General features: G+C 38.8%; 5 protein-coding genes across 18 annotated transcripts in view; 2 read left to right on the forward strand and 3 right to left on the reverse strand.

Annotated features, from left to right (window-relative positions):
- Window positions 1-24945, reverse strand: part of LOC100748435 (zinc finger protein 14-like) — an 80923-nt gene that overhangs the window by 2391 nt on the left and 53587 nt on the right. The window lies entirely within an intron of this gene.
- LOC100748554 (SCY1-like protein 2) lies at window positions 1892-11607 on the reverse strand. 6 transcript variants are annotated; one of them, XM_003484657.4, is made up of 17 exons: window positions 7498-8728; window positions 7263-7397; window positions 6947-7168; window positions 6706-6826; window positions 6536-6622; window positions 6299-6444; window positions 6025-6155; window positions 5808-5922; window positions 5520-5665; window positions 5283-5436; window positions 4936-5176; window positions 4439-4607; window positions 4108-4289; window positions 3954-4010; window positions 3623-3861; window positions 3200-3346; window positions 1892-2359 (listed from the first exon to the last, which is right to left on the reverse strand). In XM_003484657.4, exons 1-17 carry the CDS (start codon window positions 7648-7650, stop codon window positions 2327-2329), a joined length of 2478 nt encoding a protein of 825 aa, XP_003484705.1. In that variant the 5' UTR covers window positions 7651-8728; the 3' UTR covers window positions 1892-2326. The 6 variants fall into 6 exon arrangements, with proteins under 6 accessions (XP_003484705.1, XP_024220912.1, XP_024220925.1 ...); XM_024365144.2 differs by having other exon boundaries at window positions 3060-3346; window positions 7498-7650; XM_024365157.2 differs by lacking the exon at window positions 1892-2359 and adding an exon at window positions 11517-11607 and having other exon boundaries at window positions 3080-3346; window positions 7498-7779.
- LOC100748673 (DDB1- and CUL4-associated factor 11) lies at window positions 11598-16152 on the forward strand. Of its 2 annotated transcripts, none has more exons than XM_012382868.3 (11): window positions 11598-11616; window positions 12291-12399; window positions 12865-12973; window positions 13072-13318; window positions 13425-13571; window positions 13665-13846; window positions 13935-14027; window positions 14131-14377; window positions 14454-14609; window positions 14709-14815; window positions 14952-16152. In XM_012382868.3, the coding sequence occupies exons 2-11, from the start codon at window positions 12320-12322 to the stop codon at window positions 15114-15116; spliced, it is 1533 nt and encodes a 510-aa protein (XP_012238291.1). In that variant the 5' UTR covers window positions 11598-11616; window positions 12291-12319; the 3' UTR covers window positions 15117-16152. The 2 variants fall into 2 exon arrangements, with proteins under 2 accessions (XP_012238291.1, XP_012238284.1); XM_012382861.3 differs by lacking the exon at window positions 11598-11616 and adding an exon at window positions 11895-11913.
- On the forward strand, window positions 17812-21973 carry LOC100741126. 2 transcript variants are annotated; one of them, XM_003484600.4, is made up of 8 exons: window positions 17812-17987; window positions 18940-19052; window positions 20114-20311; window positions 20539-20646; window positions 20780-20996; window positions 21161-21401; window positions 21485-21681; window positions 21782-21973. In XM_003484600.4, exons 2-8 carry the CDS (start codon window positions 18948-18950, stop codon window positions 21898-21900), a joined length of 1185 nt encoding a protein of 394 aa, XP_003484648.1. In that variant the 5' UTR covers window positions 17812-17987; window positions 18940-18947; the 3' UTR covers window positions 21901-21973. The 2 variants fall into 2 exon arrangements, with proteins under 2 accessions (XP_003484648.1, XP_033175056.1); XM_033319165.1 differs by lacking the exon at window positions 17812-17987 and adding an exon at window positions 18091-18112.
- LOC100741006 (putative E3 ubiquitin-protein ligase UBR7) lies at window positions 22070-24942 on the reverse strand. Of its 7 annotated transcripts, none has more exons than XM_012381055.3 (8): window positions 24789-24942; window positions 24049-24258; window positions 23781-23969; window positions 23549-23698; window positions 23377-23488; window positions 23080-23261; window positions 22838-22997; window positions 22070-22751 (listed from the first exon to the last, which is right to left on the reverse strand). In XM_012381055.3, exons 2-8 carry the CDS (start codon window positions 24187-24189, stop codon window positions 22600-22602), a joined length of 1086 nt encoding a protein of 361 aa, XP_012236478.1. In that variant the 5' UTR covers window positions 24190-24258; window positions 24789-24942; the 3' UTR covers window positions 22070-22599. The 7 variants fall into 7 exon arrangements, with proteins under 7 accessions (XP_012236478.1, XP_012236459.1, XP_012236472.1 ...); XM_012381036.3 differs by lacking the exon at window positions 24789-24942 and adding an exon at window positions 24581-24696; XM_012381049.3 differs by lacking the exon at window positions 24789-24942 and adding an exon at window positions 24536-24690.

Here is a 24945-nt window from a genome sequence, read left to right on the forward strand (position 1 = left end):
GGAAGAAATAAAGAGAAGGGAATATAGGTGAAAAATGGAAGAAGCGACAAACAACACGACAAAGTGGACGAAGGAAAACATTCGATGGGAAGAATAATACGGTCGACGTTATCGATCGACGACAGGTACTTACTTACTTACACACGACAGGTCAAAGAAATTTACGTTCTAGAATTGGAAAATTTCAATATTCGGCGTAGCTCCGCAATCGAATATGATTGTCATTTTCTGTTTGTACGATACAGTCGCTATACTTGGAATACGTGAGATCCTGAGACTCGCTTTTTCGCCGATAAACCGATGATGGCCGAAGCGATATTACATGAACAACCGTTCAAATGTTTTCCGCAATTCCAATTCCGCCAATTAATTATTAAGAGATGATTCGCAGGGACGCAAACATCATTCCGGCCAATGAAATTCAATGGAATTCGGTTTAAAAGTGGCATCAACTTTTTCGCGAGTTCTCCACCTCGATGATGATTGTCAACGATTGTCCAAGATTGTCCAAGATTGCCGAAAATTGCCCAAGATTGTCCACGCAGTTCTATCTCAACGATACTATTCGTTTCTGATCACGCAGATCGTGATCTAGCAAACGAAAACTAGTTCTTAGCGCGAATCTTAAGGACACTTTGTTTTCTAGTGCCGCCATTATCCAGAAAAACAGTCAGTCTCCTGCGATTTGCCTGCTATTACGTTCCTAAGTACTGTGGCGGATCGGTAGTCAACAGGACGCCGACAGGTCGAGCCATCAACGCGGCGCAACACCTCCCCGGCGATCCGCTGGTACCAACCGCCAACACTAGAGGGCTACGACGACAACGAGTCTGTCTAACTCGCTAGCGGTCGAATATACGAGCGATTGATACAAATACCGCACCTAGCGAGACTCCCTCTACGTCTAAGGCAGGGACTACCGGGCATAGCCTTACTGACCAGTCCTCCGGTAGTCCCGGGACGAAACGCAAAACTCTCTTTTCACACGCCACAGTACTCTTACGTTTAACTCTTACGTTTAACGTTAACATATTTGTCGTCTCCGTCTTTCCATTCTCTTACATTTTCACGATTCTACGCATATCGTCTCGTACACAACACACGCACACACCTGCATACGTTCCAAAATATACTATAACAATATACTTTTTATCGAGAATTCAACAAACAAACTTCCAACGCGATCGAGGAGAGGAAATGTCGCCAAAGTGGGAGATATTTAAGCTATCACGCGTACAACTGTGCATGTTTGATATGTATACATGTGCATCGAAATACACCTAGTTGCAACATCTGATATTTTTCCACGACACTTTTACACAAATTACATTTTTCAACTCTCAATCGCTTGTATCGGATTCCAACACACAATTTATATCCTATACAACGTGTTCGTATTTTTCATCGACGTTTGTTACGTTCTTTGCGTACGTTTTTCCTCCGTCAGAAGCGAGCGCAAATAACGATAAGTTTGCTTACTAGTAATAATAATACTAGTAATAAGAGAATAAATAAAGTTATTTTCCTCGAAACGATGTACAACGAGATAACCTGTTATTATTTTTCAGGTAGTGAAAGCAGCCAGATTTCCGCTTTCAGCGTTACGTTTGCAAGAAAAGAGGTGAAATTTAGAGAAAAAGCGGATGCATAATATGAAGAAATTGATAGCATTATCTATAATTGACTTGGAATAGTCCAGATGACTCACGCATCGCGTTACGTAATTAAATTTGATTGTACTTGCAGGAACATGCATGGAAAAATGCTTTTCTCTTTTGGAGCGCCTTTTAAAACGCATTTACTCTCGCCACTTGGTCGCTTTACTTTCAACTGCATCGACTCTACGTGCAACCACAGGCCACGTACTAAACACATTCGTTCGTGTTTCTTTAGAATGTCTTAAACGATTACACAGACAAATTGACAACTATGTTTTACTTGTTATGGGATTAGGCCACTTTAGAAGGTCTCGAATAAATCGATATTTTCTGCAAGAAATCAAAGTCCTTACTCGTGCTACTACGTTTCTACGGATGACCGATACATTTTAGGTCCAAGTATATCCATCTCAAGAGTAAAAGTTATTCGACGTACGTCCGATATGACTAGGTACATACATAGGATAATGTAGCAAGATCGATCAACCAAAAGCCGTTCCTTCAACTCCAACGAGATCCCTATCAAATTATTCTTATTTGCTGCTATTTACCTTGACTGCGTCGCGTCGTGTCGCGCGGACGGTAACCATCAGTAACTAGTAATTAGTAACTAGTAACCAATTGTTCGTTATGACAGCGGGTACGCGGTATCCTACGAAGGTCACGGTTCAAGCGTCGAATTGTTTGTTGAAGAATTGGTACTGTAACGAAACAAAAGACAAGTGTATAATTACTGATGTTTGTCGTGCGATCGAAAAATGATACAATATGTTACTTTGTTTCGTCGATTTCCGAAAAATCATCCACGATATATACATGATATATGCACGCGATACAAGTAGCTGCGAAGCATTGGTGCTTGTACATACATATATACGTAAATCGAAGGAAATCGGAAGATCGTGAACAATAAAAGATTCGATAGATTATGAGTAGTAGATCAGAGCAGGCAATCAGAGAGAGGTAGGAAGGATTAAAACTGGACGAGCGAGCGAGCGAGCGAGCGAACTAGTGAAAAATTGAATGAAAGAAAAAGAGACAGAGAAAAAGAGAGAGAGAGAGAGAGAACATGGGAGAAAAGTAGGATAAGCAGGAATTGTTCGTTTGCTGTAAAAAAAAGATATGTATATGTTTTTGCTTGACAAACTATCCAAATTGCAAAATGCGCCACTACGTGAATACACGTGAATACCGTGAACGATATTCACTTTACGTCGTAATCACAGAGATGGTGTTCCTTTTTCTTTCTTCTTTTCTCTACTTTTCGTTTCTCTTTTGAAAGAAAAGAAGACACAGCGTGACGAGAACGATGGACATTATCGATCTACGAGTCGCATATTACTAAAGAAAAGAAAAGAGAGCATCGGCGACGTCTTCGGATAAGCTAGTGAATATTCTTACGCTGCAGCTGTAACGAAGGGTCAGTGGAAAGGCTGTCCCGGTAGCTGGAGTAATGGAGAAAGTGTTGGTGGTTGTGGTTGTGGTGGTGGTGGTGGTGGTAGTCCATTGAGGTTGAGGCAGATGGGGGGTTGTTGTCTTACCATGCTGGAGCCAACCTGCTGTAGAAGTCCGGTCCCTTGCTGAGAAGACGTCGAAGAAACGGACGGACGCCTCGAACCTCGTATACTGTTCATGCTTGAACTAACCAAGTATGGTACACTGCTACTGGTAATCGGCATTCCTCCACCCTATCGAGAGAATCACATCTTTAATACTCCCTTACTGCAATCCTCCTTTCTTTCTCTCTTTTCCCCCTTTTTTCTCTTTCTTTGTTTCTTTCTTTTTCTTTCTCTGTCCCGTTGCTTCTCTACGAAAGCTAGTTCTCACTTTTTACTATAAACGGTCAATTTGTTTGCTGGTTTATTACGTTTTACATATTTCTTCTTATCCTTTCCTAATTGAAACAACGAACCGAAAGAAAAAAGGATAACAGGGTAAACGATAGGATGGCAAAGGTACGATACCAAGGGAGGCGATAAATTTATATTAGATCCTCGTCGATCTTGAGGGCCGGTACTCGAATGGCGCCGGATTGGTAATCCATCGCCGGGTGTAACACCTGGAGAACTTTCGCAAGACGGTGCTACTCGGATTTTCGGTGTCATCAGAGTGTTGTCCGATAACCGCCTGCTCGTAAAGGTATTCGCCACTTTCAAGAAATTACTGTTGTCGTTGTTCGAGGACGAGAACCATCTGAACATGGCTGATTCGAACAATGTTGAAATTATTAAAGAACAACGTTCGTCTATAAAAGTAGTAGAAAGTACCATTACGCATACGTGAAAAATCACTTACTTATCATCGAGTTCTTTCTCGCCATGTTTTCCGCCGAAACCGTCGACGACATCGAATCTACAAAATAGCGGGATTTATTATAAAATCAGGCGACTTGCGATTCCACCTATACATGCATTTCCAACGTTATTTGCTTCTTTCGTGCCATTCTTACTTGTGCTATTTTTCCGAGCCATGTCTTCGGCCGAAGAAGTTTTACGTTGCTCGATCCGTAAGTTTGGTATGTTGAAAGGCGCGACGTACATATTATCCGTACTATGTTGATGCCGTAAACTTCGATATCGTTCCGGGCTCGACAATGACAGATTGTCCAGGGTTAACTGATTCCTTTGATTTCTGTTCGGAAGGACAAAAAAGCAAAGGAAACGACGAAACAAAAACGAAAGAAGAAACGAAAAAATGTGTAACAGCGATTATCGATGCTTTGTAGAAATTTCGCAAGTTATACGTAAAATCTATATTATCTGTAACAAACGTTTCATCACCTTTCGATGTGATTCAGCATATCTTGTAACACCTTGAGAAGTAATTCAAATTGTTCGAGAGACAGTGCCGGGTTGATAGTATGAGGTAGCAAAGAAGGCATCGCTCGAGTCGCCATCCAGCTGACAGAAAGTCCGTACTTTTTGTCGGTTAACATCAATCTGTAAATCTCTGTCGGAGTTGAATCGTAACATTGGTCTCAGTATCGAATATGCATCAATCAACAACAACAACAACAACGAGGACGATCGTGGGAATGCAAGTGCATCGTATACGCATACAACCCCGTTTAAAAGCTTCAGAATAATCGTTGTCTTTATTACGTTACATATTCATCTATGTGGCTGTGGATCAACGCTGACGCGGTTACACGTTATCTATATATACATAGGTATAAAGCATGGACGCGATTTTTATTCGAAACAAATACAACCACTATCCCAAGAGCTTCAATCGGGGAAGAAGTATGCAAACGTACTTATGTACCGTGTGTACTTACGTACAACCCGAACGATTATCTCCGGTTCTTGAAGCTTTACACTGAACAACAACGGTAAGATGCAATCGATGATTTTCTGCTTCTCTAACCGATTTAAAATGCAGGGGATCACGTTCATTAGTACTCGGGAATCTATTAAATTTTTTTCAAACGCCTGAAGGAGTTTCGGCAGTACGATATTTCGAACGGACTCGTCGTCTATATAGTCGGTCACGTTCGATACAGCTACGAATGCTGCGGTCTACGAACCATTTAATACGCATTACTTCTTTCACCTCTTCTTTTTTCCATTTCTGTTTCTTCTATTCGCTTTCTTTCTTATTTGACATACACTTGTGTACACATACCTGTACTTGAGTAGTTGAGTTCTCGAAAGATGTGTATAACATTGGAAGTACTTCACCTTCTATATATTCTCGAGACGTTTTCATTAATATCAAATGCAAATTTTCCAACAGCGTTACCGTACCCTGAATCGATTTCCGATTCGAAAAGAGCGACCTACGCGACGATTCCATTCGCCAATTAATAACAAATAAACTCGCGAATGAAACAAGACAGAGATATTTTTCTATAATATTTACCGTAAGGATGGAAATACAATTTGATCGTACTCTTCTTGTGTACTATTTTGTACGATGTAAAGTACCGGTTGTAGTACAGCCGATTGCACTTCTTGACTTTCCAACTCAGTTTGCAAATACGTCCAGATATGTTGATACCAAAGTTTCTGTTGATTCAAATATATTGTTTTCATATGGTGTTTCATGTCGCGTAGTTAACATTTATTACACCACGTTACGTTATATCGTTACACTATATTGTATCGCGTTATACGTGAATCTATTTTATATGTATACTGTACGAATTACCCTTGGTATATAAGGCAATATTCCTTTCAAAGTAGTCGTATAAAAATGCTCTTTCTGTAATACGTCTTTCATTTTGCTAACGTCGAGAAATTGAAGCGCGTATACCGGTGGATCTCTGCAAAATGAAAGCAAAGTGGAAGATGATTTCGCGTAGAATAATTACAATATAAATACAAAGGAGGTAGAATGTTCGTTCGAGAGAAACGTATTTACGTACTGAAAATATTTGATCATGGATAAAACTTGAATGGTCGGCCTCTTTTCTGGATCTACGTGTAACAGTCGGGAAACGGCTTCTCGTAGCGGAAGAGGAACTAGAGGTAGTATAACCTCAACTTGTTCTTTCAGCTGTGGCAATGGAAAAGGAAACGACGAACAAGGAAATAAATGGTTAAATATATTACAAAAGAATTAAAGATACGTGCAATGATAGCTAAGAGATAACACGAGATAATACGAGAACACTGTACTACGTAGAAACAGTTGCTTACGTTTTCCAGCTGCTTCAGGTACTCGGAACAACTATGATTTCCTTGAATCAACGGACGTCCTTGGTTGAAAATTGCACATATCGTCATACCAAAGCTATACATATCGCTGTAGAAGCCTCCCACTTTCTTTTGTTGCACTTCCGGAGCTGTAGCGTGTAAACGCGTTACGAATGCAAAGAAAAAGAAAAGAGAAAAAAAGTAGATGGAAAAAAGATCGGGATATTTTTACATTCTTACCTATGTAATCGAGATTCGGTTGCGTCATTTTCGGCATGCGGTTAGTCCAAGGTTGCAATGGTATCATCGGTACTTCGTTAACTTTTTCTACGACAAGAAAAAGCGAACGAATCGCGAAAGATCGTGTCTGGAAAACTGCACGTCGAACGAGATCGTGCGATCAGACTCACCGATAAATTCCAGCCCTGACAATTTCCAAGTACCCCTTTTGGTTATTATAATACTGGCAGGACAAACGTTCCTATGAAGAACTTTGCAGGTTCCGTGAAGAAAAAGCAGAGCCTCCGTGATCTGAATGAAAGAAAAAAAGAGAGAGAGAAAGAGGAGAAAAGGAAGACTATTATTATTATTATTATAATAGGGTATATGACATGAGCATAAATTAGATTGAGCCCCAGTCGGTTTCCTCACCTGCAACAACCCATACTTGATTTCGATGTCGAGCAACTCGTATTCTTTCGCGTACGTTGCACGATGACCAGCGACCGAGGAAGTTTGTTTCGTTACGTTACTCGTCGACTGACCAACGTTATTCGCTTGTTGCTCCTGATAGGCTAAAACGTTGGCAAGACTAGCCAACACTGGTTCCGACGCGAATGCCAAACTGTCCGCGCATTCCTCCACCTTGAACGCCTAAACGGATAGATATTAATGAGCGACGATGATTTTTCGTGCATTTGTGAAAAAAAATGTGTATCCGACGAAAACAGAGACAGAGATCTCTTACTTGCAGTATCTTTGGATGAGAGAATCGTTCCATTTGTCGTGCTCCATTCCGTAAAATTTCCGTTACGGTCTCCTTTCGTTTCGGTTTGTGCAGCTTATCGACCGATCTTTTGTCAAAGAAAAATATCGACACTTCCTAAAACGAAAGAGAAGAAGCAAGTAAACGGGCAACAACGAGGGGGAAAGAGTGAAGGAGGGGGAGAAGATGGACGCTGGTCGTTGAAAAATTGTATTACCTTTCGATCGGTTTTCGTGTATCCGTCGTATATGCGCCAAGCGTTTTCGGGGCCCGCGGTAGCCGATTGTTTGCCGACTTCGTATAAATTTTGAAGGGGATTCGGGAGTATAACGCTCGGTGTCGAGCCACTGCTTTTCGACTTGGCAAACATAACGACTTTCGTGTTAATCCTCAATGTTCATCGAATCACTTTGTTTAATCGCTTCGCTCCGGCCAAATTTCTCAACTTTCGATTATCCTCTTCCAGTCACTTGCTTCTCCCACGGATACACCTGCTGGACTATCAAGCACAAACGTATTCTTAGATCGATACATTTTTACTCGCTATCGCGAGTCAATATCGACGACGATGACAATAATGGCGGCGATTTAATCGATTATTCTGCGCGTGCAACGATCGATATACATCAATCGGTATACCAAGAGCAACATTTTTACTAATCTGCCCATTCACAGTCTTTTTCTTTCTCTCGTGAATTCGTCTCGCGGCTCCTCTCGTTTCTCCTTACGCAACTCCTTATCGATTTACCACCTCGTACCTTCGTAGGCAATCCTCTATACACATTGCACAATCAACGAGTATAACTCGAGAGATTAATCGAATTGGATCGCATCAGTCGGATTCATTACGTTTCGAATGGTCGCGCAATCAGGAATAAACATAATCCGAACAGGCTAACGGACACATTCGAATTAGGCACAGCTGTCAAGAGGGGAGGAATCGACTTTCTACCAGCATATTCATTTATTCTCATCAGTTCGTTCTATTTTCTATTTCTTGCTTCGATAAATATAATTGGTAACATGTCGCTATTGCTGTTTACCATTTGCCGTGTATATTAATAATAAATGGAAAATAAGAACAAATTCGAGGACTCGATGATTTTTCCTGAATTTTAATTCGATATTTAAACAGTTTCGGAAAAATTCGCAGCAAGTTTAAAGATCGGCTAACAACCATACACACACATATATTATCGATTCGTCAAAGACAAGACAGAGACAAAGTTTGTTTCGGTCATGGACGGTAAGAGAAAGCAAGATGCTGTCACGCAAAATTCATCACATTAGCACCGAGTAAAGAATTGCAAATAATTGGAATCGATTTCAGGATCAGGATGGGAAGAGAATAACGCGTTTCACGTAAGAGTATGTCGTTTTTCTCGAATAACGGATAACGGAACGGAACGAAGCGAAACGTTGAGATTCGTTTGAGCGCGAAGTGATTGAAAATCTATGATTTGATCTGTGATTGAAAATCTATGATTGTGCCGGTTTCGAACGACAATACCGAACAGATGGTCGGAAAAGTGGTTGTCAAATGTCAAAAGGGGCAGCTTGAACGTTCGTCGACAGCCAACAATGGTAGTTAATTAAGGTAGCGGGTTAGTCGGCGATTCCATCTAGACCATTCGAGCGACTGTGGTCAACTGAAACACGATTCCTCTGGCACAAGTTCGCGGGGAAACTCGCGATCGATTAGAGTGTAATTCGCCTATTGTTCGGCCAATTATTCAAAAATAGCGGTAATACGTCGTATCGTTAATTACATAACACCGTGTTAATAGAATAGTCGGTTAGCTTCAATAAAACAGCAGATCTTGGAACAGCGAGAACAAAATCGGACAAAGTAGAAAGAAAAAGAAATCGAACAAGATGGTAAAGAGATGAGAGGGGGAGTGAGACTTTGGGGGAGAAAGAAGGAGAGAGCGAGAGAGAAAATAAGAAGAAAAGAAACAGCGCGAAAATGATTGGTGAAAAACGGGGAAAAAGAGCACAAGGCAGCTGAAGGTTTGGAATGGCTCACCTGTTGCCGACGACAACGGGAATCGTGTACCGCGTATAGAAGCACTATAAGCATGAAGAAACTGAAAGAAGGGTAATGCGCGATGCGCGGTGGCTCGGAGCACGCGCGCGCCGCGCGAACCTCGCGCGAGCAATCCAAAGGAACAGTCGGCCACGATTGACGCGTGACTGCATCACCACCGACACAGATATAATTTTCGACACTACTACCGATAATCGGATCCTTCGCTTTTCTCTAACCTATCTTTCCTGCGTATCGCTTCCGATATTGCACATCTCGACAACCGTTCCACTAAGATTATTCTCTTTTATCCAAATTTCTCTATTTCTTCCTCTCTTCGTCTTATTCATTTTGTTTTTGTTTTGATTCTGTTTCTTTGTTTTCTTTTCGTCGTGACCGCCGTCCACGTAGTAGTCGTCGTTTCTTCTTCTAACTGTTGCTGCTGTTGATCTTGTCCTTGTCCCTAATTCTAGCCCTGTTCTCGTCTTCGTCTTCGCTCCCATCTTTGTTTTCGTCTTCTATTTTTGCCAGTAGCAATAACGATGTAAGGTGATATTCGCGCGATAGCCGATAACGTTGATACCGTGTTCGTTTTCAATCTCTTTCTTCTTCTTGTTCTCATCGTCTTCTTCATCGTTATTGTTGTCATCGTCGTTGTCGTTGTCGTTGTCGTCATCGTCGTTGTCGTCATCGTCGTCATCGTCGTTGCCGTTGTCGTCATCGTCGACGTCGTTGTTGTCTTCGTTGTCGTCGTCCTTGTCGTCATCGTCGTCGCGACGTGCGAATTAACGTTGTCGACATTCGATAGGAGAACGAAAAAGTCGCAAGAAAATAATAAAAAGACGCATGCGCGCACTCCGATCCCGGCTGAGCTATGGCTTTGCCCACGACCTCGGCTTCAGCTTGGTTCCGGTTCTGGCCAGGGTGTAAGCCTCTGCCTGGAAATTATAGGTCTGGTAGCTGCAGACTGCAGGTAGCTGTGGGTCACGGGACACCGGACCGGAGACCGGGGTTAGGGGATGCGATAACTTGCTCCGAAGGTAGGGGGAATTGACTAGTCGATAGGGGTTACCATATGTCGCAACTTACGGTTTACGGATTACGTATTAACTACAGATTACAATTTGTAAGTGTGAGATGGCAAGAGATCAGAGGGCGCAACGAGAAACAGGAAACGATTAGGAAAAAGAAAAATAGTTCTAGTTCCTTCCTGTGTATTATACGTATATGTATATGCATGTAATGAATACATTATAATGAATACATACGTATACGTGTATGTATATTATACATTACAGATTTTCTTATCGATCCAACCATTTAAATCTGTGTCCTATACGTGTTATTAGAAAAGAAATATATACTACATTTGCAATTTTTCGGTATACCATGTTGTTAAAGATATATATAACATCTGTTACATTTTCTTTTCATCTATGCGAAAACCGCGTCGTTTTCATCGCCTTGTTAAAATACGTACGTACAGTACGTATTTGACTGAAATTTGCCTATTTTTATGTACCGAGCTTACAGTTACTCGATCGACATTACCAATCGTTGATATCATTGATATGTATACATACATACTATGCAACTGGATCGTGGTCATACTGTAGCTTTAGTATGTAACGCCACTATCGTTTGTTCAATGTACTTTACTCTCCTGTACTCTCTTTCGCCCGCGACACACGTTGTGTCCATTATTGGCAAAGTGTTGCGTACTGCGAGGGTAAAACAGAATACAGGAGAATGAAGTACATTAGTCGAACAATGGTGACGCTACATACTAAAGTTACAATACATCCACGATCACGCGTTATTTCACGCGGCATCATGGGATCTCGTACGTATAGTATATGTATGAGTGCTCGTAATCCATTCCATTAACTCTATCTAACTAGATCAAGTATAGAATAGACATGATATTATTTGGGATTTTGTGTCTCGCGTTCTGTAATACGACCAACATTGGAATCAATCTTAGGGAATATCGTAGCACACATTCTGTTATCGTTCAGGGATCTATACCGGAATCAATAATATCTCGTGTGACACGATAATAGCAAGGGGGTAATAGTTAGGTTGTTAGCTGACCCTTAAATCAAAACATGGAACATGAAGATGCATTGGATGTCAGGTCTATTCTGTATTTAGCCAATGGTTATGCACCGTGAATGTTTCGATGCGCATAGGAATCAAGTTGAATTTACCTGAACAGGAAAGTTCACTGACTTATCTTCGATCAGCGCAATTTAAACGCTTTCCGATCAGTCTCGCTCAACTTTTTAAACTCAACTAGTGACAGATCTAGTAAGCGTAATAAATTTTCTGATCTTTTTCTAGTATCGTTATAATATTTATCTGTAATGTTTATCCTATCGTATTTGTCCTAAAAGCCCAATAATTCGAAATGGTTTGTTGTTCCGAAAAAATACGTTCGCAAAATTCGGAAATCACTGGAACTCGTCATAAAGTTCCTTCTTTTTATTTGACTGATGCTAGATACGTAGAATATCTGAATCGGATATAGAGTTTTTTACTTGTAGTGTTTGTGAACGTGCTTGAAAATGTTCCAAATTAATTGATGCTTAATGTCGAAATTTCAACGTTCGTATAACAACGTTTAAATATGTTTCGCGCCTTCGTCCTCCTCCCCCTTTAATTTTTTAACCCTTTTCCTTTTCAGCCTCATTCGCTCGATGAATTCGATCTACACATACTCTACACGTACACAATACACATATATGTGTATGTGTTATTATAGTCCGGCAATCACAATTGCAATCTATTACTTTTCGAATAACAACTTTTTCTTTTTCCATGTGTTGCAACCGTTGAAGAACAAGATATCACGATCCGTTCTCCTCTCCCCTCTTCTCTCCGTTCTCACGCGCTCTCTCCGTTCCTGTCATCGTCTGTTTCAACTGTCATAGTCACTGCACTAACGCCATCAACCCTCGGACGTTTTCCTTGTTTGCTTTTAGACGGTAAATAAGATTCGTTTACACGCTGCATGGGAGGCATTAGTTCACGGAATATGGATATTGAACATGATCCAGGACTTGCTGCTGTCTTGCAATATCTAATACGCAGGTTGGTTCAATGTTATCTCATAGGCGAAAGGTTTAGTATCATTGTGGATCTTTCCTATGAACGTGTGGTATACGTATGACCGTTGATAGAAAGAGACAGAAAAGGCATAGAGGTTCCACAGAAAAGAGAAGTTGAAAAAATGACAGAAGGACAGAGAGAGAGAGAGAATGAACAAACGAGAGCAGGAGGAATTCTAACCTCTTCCTCTAATTTGTTATTATTATAGATCCGCGCTACGATAATTCGCTTTTGTAAAAGCGAAACATTCGTTTTCCGTGAGGAAATCCTACCTCTTTTTATCGTATCTCTCTCTGTTTTCTCAAGATAATCGAATATTTTCATCTGTCTTGTCTCTTTGGATAACCTAACCTCCTCGTTCACCGTTCCTTTAGTCTTTTCTCGAGCAAGCAGTTCAGCTCCCAACAATCGAGATTATTAACGGATTTCCGTTCTGGAATGTTGCAGCGGTCAATTACATATCATATCTTCGGATCATGATGACTCGGATGAGGAATACGCCGCAAATTCACAACCTCCAAGAATTACGTCTTTGCCAAATACATCCAGGCTAGATGTTCGTTATTTAGAAATATGCGGCTCACCAGCCGTTACTTTCAGTTGTTGTTTCAGATTCTATGTTCTTCTCGTTGTCGTTTTCTTTTTTGTTTTTAGAAAAGTGAAATAAGTCTTGCTACAAAGCAAGCATGCGGATTTATAGATAATATTGATAAGCGTAACCTCTCTGTCACATCGATGATTCAAAGAAGAGCTCTAGGTCCTAGTTTTAGTACAGGTGAACGGTGCAGAATAAGTAGCAATTTTTTACCAAATAAGATGCATCAGGTTGCTAAATATAATACCAAAGCATTTTGTGGTTCTTACTCCAAAGATGGAAGATTTTTCTTAACTGCCAGTCAAGGCAAGTTACATATATTGAAATTGTCTTTCTATTCGGAGCAAATCCTCTCTCCATAAATTGTTTTGATTTTTCACATTATCGAATCTAACGTTCTATGTTTTAACAGACAAATTTTTACGTCTTTACCGAACACACGATGGAGATTTTGTACAATTCAAAACCATTCCCGCACGTGACGTAGGTTGGAGTATCCTAGACACAGCGTTCAGTCCCGATGGGAATTATATCGTTTATTCCAGTTGGTCGGAATGTTGTAAGTATTATAAGTATATAGTATGCTGTTGAAACAATACAAATGGGTTAAGTTTTTCTTATCATTCCTTGTCTCTTACTTTCTTTATTCCAGTATATCTCTGTCCGGTTTATGGAGATTCGAGTGCCCAAGAATCCTTATCACTGTGTCCAGAGGATCGACGATTTTGCGTATTTTCGCTTGTATTTTCTAGCGATGGCCGAGAGATTTTAGGTGGAGCAAACGATGGTTATCTTTACGTTTATGACAGAGAGTGTCATCAACGGGCTTTCAGAGTATGTGTCTGTATATCATTATCACAAGTTAATGTTCCACCATTTATCCCTTACAGATTTTTCTTTTTTCTTCTCCCTGCTTTTCTAGATCGAAGGTCATGACAACGATGTAAATACGGTTGCTTTTGCGGACAATACTTCTCAAATCCTATACAGCGCTGGTGATGATGGCCTCTGCAAGGTGTTTATCACCATTTTATGAAAGGAATTATACATATATACGACACACATTGTGATATAATGTATCCCATACATTATGATAAATTTTCTTTTTGATTTGTTAGGTTTGGGACAGAAGAACTTTAAACGAAACTGATCCACATCCGGTTGGAGTATTAGCTGGCCATATGGATGGGATAACGTATATTGATCCACGTGGTGATGGCCGTTATTTGATTACCAATAGTAAAGATCAAACAATCAAATTATGGGATGTACGTGCGTTTTCCGATCATAACGGAGAACAAAATACACGTAAAGCTGTTGCAAATCAAAACTGGGATTATCGATGGCAACGAGTACCAAAACGACGTTAGTAAAGAATAACTACTGATTATCGCGCAGTATGTCGCAGTATTATGCAAAGATTTTTACGTTTCCGTTACAGTGCATAGAGCGAGAAATATGTTGGAAGGTGATACCAGCATTATGACCTATCGTGGTCACTCCGTTCTTCAAACTTTAATACGTTGTCATTTTTCACCTTCGTCTATTACCGGTCAAAGGTATATTTACACCGGATGCGCAGCAGGCCGAGTAATACGTAAGTTTGCACTGTGTTTGTATCGGAATTCGAACGATCACGCGAATTTTGCGTTGCGATAAATTTTAAAGTTCATAAACGATTTTTAATTTTTTTCAGTTTACGATGTTTTGACGGGTAGGATAGTTAGTAGTTTAGTAGGACACAAAGGATGTGTGCGTGATGTTAGTTGGCATCCATTTCATCAGGAAATTGTTTCAACATCTGTATGTATTATATATTATACATATTTCAGTTTTATATGTAGATATTATTATGTACATCTAAATATAAATATTAGTAAGCAGTGGGATGTATAAATGAGAATGAAGAGTACGATCGAAAGAAAACATTCTGTTTCAGTGGGATGGTGCAATTGTTAGTTGGCGATATGCTGGGAAGACAGCACTAGATAATTCCGATTCGGAAGAGGAAACTGACGCAGAATCACCTCCGCGTACTTTAAGACGAAGTCAACGAATAGCTGCTCAACGAGCAGCTAAACACAGCAGAGCAGTAGCGTGTTGAGTATCATAAATGTCAACCGGGAAATTAAATGTTCTCGGGAATTCAGTCTTTTCGTTCCTACGAGAAAAAAGTTAATAATGCCTAGTGTTTGCGGCAGAGCAATTTTGTATCGGTGACTATTGTTACTTGCCGAAATTCAAGAGACTAACTGTTTCTACAAGACTGAGTTTTCACTGAATATACGCACCATTTCAGAATCAATGCTGCCATTCTGATATCGGAATAATAGTGCGTCATACCTAAACGCATATTTGTAAGACAAAAGACGCGGGCACGACAGCACCGGCTATGTAACTCATTCTCGTAGAACCGTATTTCTTTTTATCCGATATTTAACGATTGCTTTCTTTTATATTAAATCCAAGTGGAGGAAATTTTTAGGCGTTATTATTTTCTACCGCAAAGTGGGTAATACACTAGACAGACGAACACACACACATATGTATATATGTCTCTCTGTATGTATATATGAATGTATGTATGCATGCATACATGTATGTGTGTATGTATGTACGCATGTACGTATGTATGTATGTATATGTATGTACGTACGTATGTATACATGTATGCATGTATGTATGTATGTATGTATGTATACTATTGCTTAAAAGTGATGTTTGAACTCGGGTCAGGAAAGTGTCTTTGTTACGAAGCGAAGGTTTTTCTCCATCTCTTTGTTTCTCCTTCTCCAATAATTCCCCTTCTCTACCTTCCAGCATCCCTTCTGCCGATAACCAGCTGTTTAATTTACCATCTCTTTGTGTCTGGTTCTTCTATTTTAGAAATTTCAAAGGAGAAATGTCTTTGATTCGTATCGCATTATAACAGTGCACTAATTATAAGTTTCTGTTTTAATCTTTGTCTGTGGGGAGTAAGTTATTGTTATAAAAATACAAACAACATTTGCTTTTCCTGTTAAGAAGAAGAAAGTTATTACTTTTCCTCCATGTAATTCCTTGTATGAATAAAATTATGTATAATTTTATGAATGACGAGAAAATGAGTACGACAACAAACGGAAATGAAGAACATGCAATGAGAAAGAAATGGGGAGGATTTGTAAACGGATATAGCTTGTTTTCAAAGTGACCAAATGTGGAAAAGATGTTGTTGTGTACATTTTTCGATGTACGTATTTTACTAGGTATGTTTAAATGTCGCGCACGATTTTCCAAAAATGTACAGATATACATAAATATATAGAAACATTATACAGACACTCTACATAAATCCATCTACACACGCTCACACGCACACACACATTTACACACCTATACACTGGCGCGTGTATATATTTAGATATACATACATTATGTTATATTAAACATGTATACTAATAAATTACTAGAAAATAACCTCTAATTTGCATTCTTCATGGGACAGTATCTTCTTATGTGAAACAGGGTAACAAGCCTCCAATGCCAATAAGAGAAAAACAAAGAAATATGTACTCGTTACTTTATTCACTGCTAATTACTGATCGCTCGTGCTGTACGAATTTGATTCATTGTTCTATCGAATACGTAATTTACGGTTTAAGTATGACGATAATTATGTGGAATATCACGAATTTTGTGAGTTTTAATTAGGAAAGATAATCGAATAAATTTAATAAAACGGTCGAGGTTGTTACGCACTTGTTACTTTTTTGTTTAGGTTTTGCGTGTGTGTAATAAACGATATAGATTTGATAAAAGAGAAGGAAATCGCCAGTGATGAGATTTTAGAGGAAACCGTAAAACAGCTTCGAGCTCTGGTTCTCGTCCATCTATAGACATGAAATATAGCCGTATTTGGAAGCCAGAATAGCGGCTGACTGTCAGCTGCAATGCTTATGAGATTCTTTTGCAACTATGCCTTACTGAATAATTATATTGGATCGTGTTTTACGATTAGATTTTATGTCACAGATATCCATACTATATCATGTTTTCCCTTTTCCCCCCTCATTCTTCTTCTCATCGTCTTCTCGCGAGAACCAGATCGCTTTCTTTCGTTTCTCAATTCCTCTTGCAATCTGTCTGTCCTACTTCTCTTTCCTTTTTTTTTCGTGAAATGTCGCCGTGGTAAGGGATTTTCTGCTTCTGATAAGAGATCTCGATTCGTCTAATCCAACGTACGTCTACGTGAACCTAATAAGCATCGTTGCTCAAATGCGATAGCATACTAAATTTCAGGCATTAATGGCATAGCATATCTTGATAACAGCTATATACAGTAACTATATTATATTATATCTAATTATATTATAATTTATTTGTTATCCACTAGAATAAAAAATTCCCTGTTCCTTATTCTCCCCTCCTTGCTATTTTCTACTTTTACGAAATCTGAAAAACAGGAAGAGAGAGAATCTTGCTGTGGATTAATTCGAATTGAAATGAGAATCGAAAGTAATCGGAGGTATACGCGTTGGAGTATGCTATTAAATGAAAAAAAAAACAGATAATCGAAAACAGAGACTCTTTTTCTCATATCGCAATCGGTACCATTGTCGTGCACAATAAAGAGGCGTACTTTACTTCCGTTCGATATCATCGCGTGGTGAAAAGATCGGATGGAAAAGACAAGATGAAAAGTAATAGCATTAACGATCGCCGGTGGCTGTGGCAACGTGGTAGTATAACGCACAATGTATTCTTTAAACTTCGAAGAATTCTTTCCCCCTGGAGGTAACTCAACTATCCATACCGTACGACTCCGCTAATCGATGTAAGCCGATAAAAGGTAGATTAGACTTGGAGTCTTCGTAGCGGAGCGAAGCCGATCGCGAATCGTCAGTCGTGCGCGACGATCATCACCGTCAAAACGACGACGCGACCTCCGCCGTTTCGGTATATTTCACTTGCGTCTCTGCGAGTTTTCTCGAGGGTAAGTCTAGAAGTAAGAAGCAAAGTGACAATACGAGAAAGAACAGTAATTGTATGTACATAATACGGGTGCAGAATAAACTGAACGAACACTATTAACAAGTAGGTGTAATCGAGTGGCAAGTAGTAAGCGTCCGATTGCTTTTCTTTCTCATCGATTTTCTATCATCTTGCATTCTCGAAATCGTCCAATTTTTCATTTTACGATCGCTGACTCTACGTTTTTTTTTTTTTTTTTTGTGCATTTACCTCGTTCGGACACCCTGTTCTATACTTTATCGTGTTTCGTGTATCGTGTGCCAGTCGACGAAAGAAAAGAAAGAGGGAGAAATTGCAACGATAGAGCAAAGGAGAATCGTGACCACCACGCGAAGGAAAATGAATTATTCGTGTTCGATATAGCATGCAGCACGGTATACATACTTTGGTTGGTTACTTGTCCGATAATCAAACGAGGACGCATTATACGTTCGAAAAGATAGATATTCGCGCGTTAAAGAACAAATTAGCAAATATTGGTATAAAAGTAAGAAGAGGGTAAGAGTGTAAGAGAGTAAGAGAGAAAGAGTGAGAGAAGAGTGGGCTGGAGAAAATCGAAGAAACGCGAGTTTTCGAACAAAGTCGATTGAAAAATCCGTAGTCGTAAGTGAAACGCGAGAGAAACAAGGGTGCAGTTATTTACCCTTTGTGGTCCTACGCCGACGATTCTGACTCGTTATCATTAGCTGTATAAATAAACATACTGATAGATATATAAATATGTTATTACAACGTATACTGAAACTCGACGAGTCGACGACGGTGAGCGAGGAAATTAGCGCAAACCGATTGGAAAGGAAATAGGAAAATATTGCGAATGGCAATGGGTTAAAAGAGATAACGCGACCTTGCGAATATGTAACGAAATAGCGTTGAAATTTTAGTCGTGACGTTGCAACCATTTCGTTGTCCAGAAACGACAATGCCCGATCAAGAGATAACCAGCAAGACAAAGGACATCGGAAGGAGGCAAGCGATTCCTATCATTTACACCAGAGGAACTCATTACGACGTCGGCTTTGATATCGTAAGAATTCATTCTTTTTCTTCTATCGTTGTTACATTGTATTAGATCGTATCTGGTCGCCACACGTGTAACGTATTCGTAGAATTTATATCTTTACGAGAATATAGTACAAGAGGAAATAAAAAAAAAACTGCTCAAGAAACGGAATTATTAGTTACATAAGACGAATGCCGCAACATTCGATTATATTCAAAAAAGCAGACGGAAAATCACTGATTATAAGTAAATATCGTTGACTTGGGTTATTAATCGGTTCTGATTCTGCATAAAATATCGAAGTACGTATATACGTGTTTATTTAACAAATACCCAACGTATCGTACTAATTTCCTTCCGTAATTTTATGAATCGAAGATAACGCTAATACGGTTGCTATTATATTAATTAGAATTACAGCGACCGTATAGAAAGTGTAGAACGCGAATCTATTTAGTCGTTGGTCGTTAATTATGTCTCATTTCAGAGACTCGTTTAACGATACAGGTTTTCCCCTTTTATCTTTTACTCGGTATTTGCATGATCGGGTATATGTTTGATCATACTATAAAAATGACTGTTTATTGTATTTACATTCCATTGTTTTATTCTTTTGTTCTTACGCGCATCCAAATAGACCGCACACGGTCTTAAATCATTCTCACACCTGTGTCTCCAGCCTATTGAATATGTTACGTAACAATGGTTACGCAATATTATTGCAACCAGTGGCGTTTACTCTTTTAAGAAAATAATATATGTGCAGATTTTAGAGTAACGCGTTTTCGCATTGCGTCGCGTCATGTACCAAACGCGAAAAACGCCATATTCTCAAGTTCTCTTTTTAATAACCGCTGTCACCGTCTCGAACGCTGCGTTCGATTTGGTAAAATAATGTATGCCGCGAGGTGGGTGGGCCGAGGGTGTGAGTGGTGAAAGACTGGACAGCGAAGGAGGAAAAGGAATCTCTAAATGCTAAACCGGTTGAAATCAGTTTATTATAGACTACGACGAATGATACGATTTCGCTCAATCTGAAAATTGGTATCATCAGGCATTCGCAATGAAAACTTCTTTTTACACAGGGTCGTACGTTTTCCGATCTAATTCAAAAGTTCGTCGACGCGTATCGGCCACTCAATGAAACCTATTTGCCACTTTACGAAACGGAAGCGGGTAGAAAAATTTACGAGGAGACTCTTGCCTGCGTCGAACAGCAATTTCCCGGATATGTTAAGGAAATTCAAGGAACGGCCGACGGTGCGAACGTTCCCTTTCACAAGGTAAGCTTATATATTATGCATTTCGATCCTTTGACAACCTTAGCGCATTTTTAGCCAACATGTGTAAACACGTGCGCGCGCACCTCCTTCCCTCGCGAATATACATCGTGCGCATATTTTCTTTCTACTCTCGTTTAAACCAATAAATACCTCCTCTGGGATATCTTTTCCCTTGGAAAATCCTTCTTCAATCCAGTAAAAATGTTGAACGATTTCTTCCTTTCCAGTTGTTTCTCATGCATTTAGATGATATCGTGCCAAATGTGGCAAATGAAGGACAAGGAAATGCGTTACCGGTTGGTTGTTCGACCATCATGTGCAATCAGCCCGGACAGGTAAGCCGAACGACGAGCCAAACTCAGAAAAATAGTTGTTTCTGCTCCGGTTCTGACTCTAATAGTCATTTCTAGACAAACGTAATAGTAATTATCTTACATATTCTTTTGTCACGTTGATTCCGAAAAACAGGAAATTTTGGGACATAATGAGGATGCACTTAGCGAAACGTTAAATCATTGGTATTTAGTTTCGGCGCATGTAATCGAACCAGGATGCAAGCAAGAAAATTTTACGTCTTTGAGTTACGCCGGTTTTTTACCAGGATACACGATGGGTTATAATCAGTATGGTCTCGTTTATACCATCAATACGCTTAGTGCTGCTACCTTGAGATCTGGTAAAACACGTGAGTACGTTAACTCGCTGTATCGCGTTTTCTTTCAGTTTCTCTTCTCGATTATATCGGATACAAACGTACATTTTAAATATACCTACTGTACCATTTTTCTTCAATTTACTTTCAATTCTCTCTCTCTGTCTTTCGTACGTAAATGGGATAACAACATACAGCCAGATACTTCCTAACCCGGGCATTGTTAACTGCGGAGAATTACGTGCAAGCTCAACAAATTTTAAGAAACGAAGGTTTCGGCGCGGCAGAAGGGTTTTCGGTAAATATGACCTTCCTAATGCAAGAAGGAGATAGAATGTTTCATAATGCCGAGGTCGGTCCTTGCGAGATCAATGGCACGCAATCGCAATTAAGCATTTTGACCGTTAGTCCTGGAGAGAATACGGTTCACTGTAACAAGTATATTTTACAATATTTTTAACAATGACTTTTCTTCTCTTGTCTGGCGTCTCGAATCTTTCCTTGTCTCTTTCCTTTTTTAGGTATCTCCGACTGAAAATACCCGAAGTCGACGGTCTCATCGTTGATAGCAGCATCAAAAGAATGGCTGCTATTTGCAACCATCCTCCAGCAAAGTGTCGCCAAGATGTTATAAATATTCTAAGCGACCAAACGGATGACGACTATAGAGTTTATCAAGAAAAAGATAAAAACGACCCTGTAAAAACTATAGCAACTGGTAGGTTTTCTAATTAATCATTTTTATCGTTCTTTTTTTTGTCTAATTTGGCTATCATTATCATTGACAAACTATCGATCAAGTAATTATACAAATATAGGTATCTTCGACTGCATTGAAAGAACCTGGTCTATTTATACGAATAAACCAAATTCTACGGAACCAATTTTGGTAATACCGCTGCGATTAAACGGCGAACCGACTGTTCCTGATATGTAATTTGCCGCTCAAACCGACGTTGCGATGTAATTCGTCTCCAATGTAATCTATTTTTTCTTAGCAAAAAAGAAAACACAGAACACAAAATCATCCATTCAGTCCTTTCCTTCTTTTCATTTTACATCGCATTTATTTATGTTTATTATTCTCTAATCCACCACATAAACAGTTTCTTTTAACCAATTATAATATTTTTATTCCACTATCCAATTTCAATAATAACCGTATTGCGTTTGTACTTTACACCATGTTTGGTGTTTGCCGACGCAGCTCGCACTTCATACAGATATTGGAGCTTCACAAACTGTTTCTTTTTACTTGCTGATGTAAACGCTGCGTTATATACATAGGAAAACATTTCGTTAAATGGCGTTAAAAAAAAGTTGATATTTTCCAAAAATAACAAGATACTCTTCTTACTTTTCATTATTTCCTTTCGTCCTTTTCATTCCCTTCTCCTTCACTTTCCCTTTCTTTTTTAATATCGAAAAAACAGTTATAATTTATTAGAACACTGCTACATTTACAACTTGAAAATTGTACCAGATGCGAGATAGTTTAATATCACGCGACTAAGCTTTGTAAATGAACAAAATATATAAAAGTAAAACATTGCTTGCAGTAATATATAAATACATTGATTTTTTGTTTTTGTTTTGTTAGAAACGACAAATTTTTATAGTATTCGAGTAATGGATTTCAACGACAATACGTAGGTATCACTACTTTTGGTCGCTTCTTCGATTCCATTTCCGAGAAAAATTCCTTTATATCTTCTTCTCGCACGACTTTCTTGTTTTCAGCAAATTTTTGCAAATATTGTTTTAATCGTTCCTTCATATTATTGTATTCTGCCAACATATGTATACAAGCGAACGTGAATATAAAATAAACAAAATTATAGAACGACTCGAATAAATCTTTAATTCGTAATTACCTTCGATAGCAGTCAATTGTTCGACACGACCTAAAGAGGCAAGAGCTTTCATACCCTTCTCGTATCGTGATTCTCGACTATTTATTTTACCAGCTTCCTCGTACGCGTGTACACTGTCTGTTGGATCAAGGAGGAACGCGATATGTTTCTCTCGGTAGAGCTACGATCGTAAAAATTATTTTAATTTACGAATACAGAAAATCGAGGATTTATTTCATGCTGCATGAAAAAAAATCTCTTACCTCTTTGCATGTTTCACAAGTACATAGAGCAGCTCTCCATCCTTCTGTCCAAAAACAACTTCCCCGTAATACTATTCGTTTTGCAGAATTGTTTCTTGGCATTCTACAAATTTTTGATTCACTTTCAACGTTAATCAATTCCTCTTCTTTATCACCGAAAGAGACTTCTGTTGTTGTCAAAGCTACAATCATGTATATGCAAAACTGTATTTTTTAAATAAAAATATACTACAATCATCGCCATATATATATATATATATAACAATCGCTAAGACATTAAAAAATTTTCCAGTATACCTGTGTATTTGTTGGCATAATTCCACAGGAAGTCATTCTTTTTCATACAGCCAGCACAAATCATTTCATCATATGCACCATCCGCTGGCATTTCCTTTTCACATTCTAAATGCTAGATGTCATTAATTGCAATTAGTCCAATAATATTTCAACTGGTATGAGGGCATATTACCTTCGAATGATACCAGTCTTCGCAGATTATACATTGTAACATTTCGTCATTAACAGTATCATCTGGATCTGGATATGGTCTCTGACAAATGCAATAAAGGCCATCAAAGTTGTGATTATATTGGTTTTCGGAATTTAGTGAATCCTTTGACTATAAGTAGAACAAAACATGAAACAAGAGAAAGAAGAAGTACAGAACACAAAATGTAACAATAGCAGAGAAATCAACATACAGGATCCAGGTTACATTTTTTTCCTCCAAACTTTGAATTACCACAGTCACATCTAAAATGTCTTTTAGTATATAATTCGATAAGTTCATGACCTTCGTGACAATGAAAACTGCAAGCAAGGCAAACTGCTGCACGTACTGATTTCTGACAACAGGTTTTACATGCGTAAAGAGCTTGTCGTGTATAACCCTGAAAAATCAGATGATTCGTTTGTAATTAAATTTTACTTGTTTACTAGAGAAGGTTAGCGATTGTGTAAAAGTGAAACCTTGCTGTAAGTGCAATTTTTGTCATCAGATGCACCAAGAACCGCATACGCGTCCTCTTCTAACTGATTCTCTTCTCGAAGTACATCTAACATTGTAACAGAATTTTCTTCTTCGATAATTTCCTCGATGTTTTCAGACATTTTGTTTCGTTTGTGTCCAATTAATTTAAGCCGAATTAATTTAAGTCTTCTTAATCACGTATTGAAAATCTGGAATCAAGGTTATTACCTTTATTACCCTTTCTTCTCTCTACGTTTCCCTCTTTGAATACGATACTTGTCAACTGGACGCTATCGATAATCGTTTATTTACATGCTTGCATGCATAATCTCTAGAACGAAATGAATTTAAAAACACAACAACTACATTGGGATATGAACGAATTGTATGTCGTAACTGTGTTGCGTTGTTTCGCGCGGCTTCTTTACGCTACTATTACGGTTGGTAAATTAATCGCAATCACTACCGCGACGATAGCGCTCTTACCTTTACGGATCGTACATTTTATCCATATAGATTATATGTACATACCTAGATAGATACTTACATATAGGGTTATTCTAACCATGGAAACTGAATACATACTACTCGAACCATACTACTCGAAGCTATACGGTTGTACACAGTATGACTAACGTCTACCTTCTCTATATATACACATACATGCGTAATGTATAATCCATAACAAATCACTAGTAAAAAGTTAGGAAATATTGTACAAAATATCCCTTTATTGTACCTTTTTAACATTTCGAAATCATCTTTACCGTTTCTTTTTATTTTGATACTGAAATTTCGTAATCCGATTTAATTTTCTATAAGTTTACGCGCCAACAATTAATGCGTACAAGTATTTTATATATCATCTATAATACAGATCATATACAGATGAAAGA

This window comes from Bombus impatiens, unplaced genomic scaffold (assembly GCF_000188095.3).
Source record: "Bombus impatiens unplaced genomic scaffold, BIMP_2.2 scf_0019, whole genome shotgun sequence".
Lineage (NCBI taxonomy): Eukaryota > Metazoa > Arthropoda > Insecta > Hymenoptera > Apidae > Bombus > Bombus impatiens.

What these genes read in the sequence shown, in the direction of transcription:
- LOC100748673 (XM_012382868.3), top strand. Translation starts at nt 12,320, where the DNA reads ATGGGAGGCATTAGTTCACGGAATATGGATATTGAACATGATCCAGGA. An exon ending in TTCCAGTTGGTCGGAATGTT is followed by an intron (nt 13,572 to 13,664) that starts GTAAGTATTATA and finishes TCTTTATTCCAG; the next exon opens with TATATCTCTGTCCGGTTTAT. An exon ending in AGGAAATTGTTTCAACATCT is followed by an intron (nt 14,816 to 14,951) that starts GTATGTATTATA and finishes ATTCTGTTTCAG; the next exon opens with TGGGATGGTGCAATTGTTAG.
- LOC100741126 (XM_003484600.4), top strand. Translation starts at nt 18,948, where the DNA reads ATGCCCGATCAAGAGATAACCAGCAAGACAAAGGACATCGGAAGGAGG. An exon ending in CTTGAGATCTGGTAAAACAC is followed by an intron (nt 20,997 to 21,160) that starts GTGAGTACGTTA and finishes AACAACATACAG; the next exon opens with CCAGATACTTCCTAACCCGG. An exon ending in TGTAAAAACTATAGCAACTG is followed by an intron (nt 21,682 to 21,781) that starts GTAGGTTTTCTA and finishes ATACAAATATAG; the next exon opens with GTATCTTCGACTGCATTGAA.
- LOC100748554 (XM_024365144.2), bottom strand. Translation starts at nt 7,650, where the DNA reads ATGTTTGCCAAGTCGAAAAGCAGTGGCTCGACACCGAGCGTTATACTC. An exon ending in GTCAGGGCTGGAATTTATCG is followed by an intron (nt 6,623 to 6,705) that starts GTGAGTCTGATC and finishes TTCTTGTCGTAG; the next exon opens with AAAAAGTTAACGAAGTACCG. An exon ending in TATTGCCTTATATACCAAGG is followed by an intron (nt 5,666 to 5,807) that starts GTAATTCGTACA and finishes TTGAATCAACAG; the next exon opens with AAACTTTGGTATCAACATAT.
- LOC100741006 (XM_012381055.3), bottom strand. Translation starts at nt 24,189, where the DNA reads ATGTCTGAAAACATCGAGGAAATTATCGAAGAAGAAAATTCTGTTACA. An exon ending in AAAAATGTAACCTGGATCCT is followed by an intron (nt 23,699 to 23,780) that starts GTATGTTGATTT and finishes TTCTACTTATAG; the next exon opens with TCAAAGGATTCACTAAATTC. An exon ending in AAGACTGGTATCATTCGAAG is followed by an intron (nt 23,489 to 23,548) that starts GTAATATGCCCT and finishes AATGACATCTAG; the next exon opens with CATTTAGAATGTGAAAAGGA.